The 5,417-nt window shown below is 40.4% G+C and overlaps 1 protein-coding gene across 1 annotated transcript; it reads right to left on the reverse strand.

The window, feature by feature from the left end:
- Nucleotides 1–2,446: 2,446 nt before the first annotated feature.
- LOC142664468 (uncharacterized) lies at nt 2,447–4,699 on the reverse strand. The gene is made up of 2 exons (XM_075843541.1): nt 2,673–4,699; nt 2,447–2,616 (listed from the first exon to the last, which is right to left on the reverse strand). The coding sequence occupies exons 1-2, from the start codon at nt 4,678–4,680 to the stop codon at nt 2,462–2,464; spliced, it is 2,163 nt and encodes a 720-aa protein (XP_075699656.1). The 5' UTR covers nt 4,681–4,699; the 3' UTR covers nt 2,447–2,461.
- Nucleotides 4,700–5,417: the final 718 nt, after the last annotated feature.

A 5,417-nucleotide genomic window follows, 5' to 3' on the forward strand; every position in this document is an offset into this window, starting at 1 on the left:
AGATAATGAGTGAATAGGGGCATAAAGACAAAAAATGGTAATGATAATAATAATGAATGATAATAGTAGAAAATGAAAAAATAAAATGAATAAAAAAAAAAAAATATAAATGTAAATAAAAATAAAAATAAAATAGGAAACAAAATATAAACGAAAAAGTAGCATCATAATGTACAAGAAAATCAACAGAATATGAATAATATAACTGTGAAAATGAAAATAAATGAAAAATAAATATAAATGTCAATGATAATAAATATAAAAGAAAAAGTAGCATCATAATGTACATGAAAATCACCAGAATAAGTGTAATATACCTTCGTAAACACAATAATATAATGATAAGTTAATAATCAATGATGTTTAACCACAGAAAACACAAAGTTAAATGATAAATAATAAAGTGATATACTAATCAAGAGTGGATACGGATATATCATTAAGGCCGTCCGGTTGGAGGGTCTTCATTTTAAAGATCCAGTAATTTTCGCGCTGTTTAAGTTTACTGAACCGATTGTTAATGCTAAGTGGAATTTGCTCTATAGGCGTGATACGTATACTACTAAACTGGCTGTTGTGCATGATGGAAAAATGGCGAGAGACACTATGTTTCAAAAAACCAGTGTTTATATTGAATCTGTGATTGTTGATCCTTGTACGTAAACATTGTGTAGTGCGACCGATGTATTGGAGATGACATGGACACTCCAACATATAGATAACAAACAAACTTCCACAGTTGAGAAAGCTATTAATATTAAAAGATTCTTTAGTTACTGCAGATGTGTAGGTAGATGTTTTGTGGGTTATATTGGTACAACACATGCAACGCTGTCGACCACATTTGTAAGAACCAAGAGTCCTAGGGAGCAAGGAGGTGCAGAGTGCCATGGAATTTTTTATTTTACTGGGAGCTAAAATGTTTTTGAGGGATTTGGATCGTCTATAAGTGATGATAGGTCTATCGGGTAATTCTGTTTTTAAGAAAGGATCATTTTTCAGGATATGCCAGTGTTTATCAAGAACTTCTCGGATTTTTTTACTTCCACTATTGAATGATGTGATAAAATTGTTACTAAAATTTTGTTTATTTTTCATTACCTTCTCATGTTGGACGCATGAATCTTGCGAGAGTAGAGCAGCTTTACGACGTGCCCCTTTAATGAGACTCAAAGGAAAATTCTTTTCCCTGAATCTTTTTTCTAATAGATTGCATTCCTCTATGAAATCAGAGTCTGTTGTACAATTCTTTCTCACCCTTCTAAATTGACCAAATGGGAAAATTTATATCCATGGGGGATAGTGGGCGCTGTTGAAGTTTAAATAGCTGTTGACATCGACAGTTTTGAAGTGAGTCCTTGTAGTTGTTTTATTCCCATTTCCTTATATGCATATCGCCGCTTTGAATTATTGCCGACATTAAGGTTATTATTCTGTAAACTATATAGTTTTTGGTACATAAAGGTTAGTACCTTTGTACTATACATCGGATTTTGTAGTCCATACCTATATCTGTATTCACTTACATTATTATTCTATATTATCGGGCAGCCTTCTTTTCCGTGTCGCTTCGGCACACATTACGTACTACATTTCGAGTCTTCTTAATTACATGGTTTTCATTATGTTCTCTATTCATTTTTATTGTTTTTATTATATGACATACTTTTACTGTTTTTGTGTGTTTTTCCGGTCCTGTGTATTTTGAACTTTGAACTATGACGTCACTTAAACACCTTGACCCCGTTCACATTGGCGGGTTTTTTTCAACATTAACATGGCTATTTAAACAGTGACTTTTGTTTGTTCATCCATGACCTGATGAAGATGCCAGTACGGCATTGAAACGCGTAGTCATATTATCAATAAATTCCATTTATTCTCATACTCTTTCGTACATTATTACCAACGATCTGAACCTTCCAAGCAATTTGGTTCCATTGAAGTGCAGCAGCGCCCGTGGTGACTCCTTTTTCTGCCAAACCAGCACAATTCCTGAAGGGAAGAAATGGCCATATTCCCTACTACCATTATGTATGTACCGTTCTACCAGACTTGGTCTAAATACATCTGAGGTCTGTTGGGTTTTATTGAAGCTTATCTTTATGCCTTTTATGGGGATCTCACCTAGTGTCAGTGTTTTAGTGACATTTTTAGGGACCCATTTTCCTTTTGTGTGAGAATCAGTGCCTTACTAGGTATCAGGGTTAGATTTACCTGCCACCAGGGATCCTCCATCCATCCTGCTATGGGTAAGGGCACACTGGTATTAGACCATGTATACCTTTTTGTGTTATCCTTTACCTTTGAGGGATCCCAACATGTAGTGTTAAGAAGTTCTTTCTCACTAAGGGGCACAGCCATGTATGGCATGGATTTTGAACTTATGGGACTGTGTTTGCATATCCAACAATCAGATAAGTTTGTTAATGCTGTTATAATTTGATGATGTTTTATGAATTTATTGCCCACTTCCTCCTTGAGAACTTGAGTCATCGTCCCCACGAGGGGCAACATCAACACCAACCCTGCCAAGGGCAACATCATCGATCGAGGCGACGTCATCTGGGCTGATAACCTTTTTGCAATGGCTTGCATGTATCCAATTGGCTCGTCCTTGGAGCTTCACTGATGTGGCGGTGACCAGCTGTACTTCTACTGGTTGGCTGTACCTTGGAGCTTCACTGATGTGGCGGTGACCAGCTGTACTTCTACTGGTTGGCTGTACCTTGGTTCCAGACTGCTCCTGTTGTGTATCTTTGTTACCACCCAGTCTCCAGGTTGTAGTGAGTGGGTACCTGAAAGAAAGTTTGGATCTGGAATAGAAGAAAGGATTAGTTTGTGTGTCCTCTCCAGTTGTTTGTGTAGGGCAGCCAAGTATGTGGTCATATTGTCATAATGCTTTTGTAACTGCTGAGGAAAATACAGTCCTGTCTTTGGCATATTTCCAAACAATATTTCATAGGGAGAAAGTTTATCCTTCCCTCTTGGCGTGGTTCTTACAGAGTATAAAGCCAGGGGTAGACATTGTGTCCACGGTAAAGAAGTTTCATTCATGGCCTTCTGGATTTTTAATTTCAAAGTTCCATTTAGTCTTTCTACCTTACCACTGCTTTGTGGGTGATCGGGAGTGTGAAATGCTTGTTCTATCCCAAGGCTTTTTAATATGTTCCTCAATAGTTCTTGGGTAAAGTGAGTACCTCTGTCACTTTCAATTGTCTCTGGTACTCCATAGCGGCACACGACCTCAGCTATCAGTGTTTTTGCTGTGGTATCAGCATTTGCTTTAGCCACTGGAAAAGCTTCTGGCCATCCTGAAAATAAATCAGTGCAAACAAGTACATATTGGTACATTCCCACCTTAGGTAGTTGTATGTAGTCCACCTGTAATCGCTGAACGGGGTAGTAGGACTTAGGAGTGTGTTTAGCTGGTGTTTTGGTTTTACCAGGGTTGTGTTGTGCACATGTCATGCAGCCCTCTGTATATTTGGCTGCTGCATTTTGAAAACCTGAAGCATGCCATGTCTGTAACACTAGCTGGCTCAGAGCTCCCTTTGAACAGTGTGTTTTCCCATGGGCTAGGGCACACATCATTGGATACAGTGCTCTTGGTAGGCAAACCTTAGAATTAAGATGCCTCAACTGTCCTAGACCTATTGCTGCACCTCTCTCCTCCCATTCTGCTTGCTCTTGAGGGGGTGCTTGGTCCTGGAAAGCACGCAACAGGGTCTCTGTGATGGGTTGTAAAACAGGCTTCACAATCATCAGAGGGAGAGCAGCAGCGTCCTTTGCCGCTGCATCCGCAGCCTCATTCCCTTTTGATAGGAGATCACTGTTATTAGTGTGTGCCTGTACTTTGACTATAGCTGCTTGGTCTGGCATGTGCAGTGATTCTAAAAGTTCTTCTACTGCTTTTGCATTCTTTATAGGTTTACCTGCCGAGGTCAAGAACCCTCTGGCTCTCCATATTGTCCCAAAGTCATGTGCAACTCCAAAGGCATATCTGGAGTCAGTGTATATGTTGACACGCTGTCCCTTACCCAATTTACATGCCTCAGCGAGTGCTTTTAGTTCTGCCTCCTGAGCTGAGCTGCTGGAGGGTAGGGACTGCTGTATGACGGCCTTACCATTGTGGACCACTGCATACCCGGTGAGGAAATGTCCTTTGTCTTTGCTCCAATATCGAGATCCATCTACAAAATACTCAGCATCAGGGTTAATCAGAGCAACATCAAATATACTGTTTATGCCGTTTGATTCCATATCCACTAGACTTTGACAGTCATGTTCATGTTCAAAATTAAATAGTTCATCATCAGTGGATAGTTGAAAAATAAGGGGGTGTCCATGTCCCTGTCCCCCCACTCCTCCCTCCTTTTGTTCAGAATCTAGGGGCAGGAGTGTAGCTGGATTCAGAACAACACAACGTTTGATAGTCACATTAGGGGACAGAAGAGTAAGTTCAATTTTAGTAAGTCTTGCAACTGATAAGTGTTTTGTCTTGACTGTGTTCATCATTTCTTGCACTGCGTGTGGGACTTGCACAATAATGTCATGTTGGAGTACAATATCTGTTGCTTTATCAACTAAAGCTGCTGCTGCTGAGACAGCGCGTATACAGGTCGGGGATCCTAGTACAATGGGATCCAGAGTAAGGGAGTAATAAGCAAGAGGTCGCATCTTACCTCCATGATCTTGGGCTAATACTCCAGAGGCATGGCCTGTCTGTTCATGGCAGAACAGAGTAAATGGCTTATTGTAGTCAGGAAGTCCCAGTGCTGGCCTTGTAGTCAGGGAGTCCCAGTGCTGGCCTTGTAGTCAGTGACAGTTTCAGGGAGTGAAAATTGTCAATTGCCTCAGGTGACAGTACAAATGGGTCAGAGGTGAGACAGTCATATAATGGTTGCATCATAGCAGAGGCATCCCTGATCCAGGCTCTGCAGTACCCTATTAAACCCAGGAAAGTCCTCAATTGTTTAGGGTTTCTAGGGACTGGGTGTTTCTGTATGATTTCCAGCCTGTCAGGGGTTAAGTGTTTCATACCTTGGGAAATACAGTGACCAAGGAAAACAACTGTTTTGGCACATAATTGCAGCTTGTGCTTGCTCGCTTTACAGCCTACTTCTTCTAGGAACATTAATAGTGATTTAGAATCTGTTTCACTGTTCTCCAGACTCTCACTACAAAGTAACAAATCATCTACATATTGTAGTAGAACTGAGGACTGATTGGGGGGCTGCCAGGTGTCCAGAATATCTTTCATGGTACGTGAGAAGATATGAGGGGAGTTTGCGGCACCCTGTGGCAGCACTACCCAAGCATACTGTCTTCCCCTATGTGTAAATGCAAAATACTGCTGGCACTCTTTATCCAGCGGGATGGAGAAGAAAGCATTGGCTAAGTCTATAACGGTGAAA

The sequence above is a fragment of the Rhinoderma darwinii genome, chromosome 12 (assembly GCF_050947455.1).
Source record: "Rhinoderma darwinii isolate aRhiDar2 chromosome 12, aRhiDar2.hap1, whole genome shotgun sequence".
NCBI lineage: Eukaryota > Metazoa > Chordata > Amphibia > Anura > Rhinodermatidae > Rhinoderma > Rhinoderma darwinii.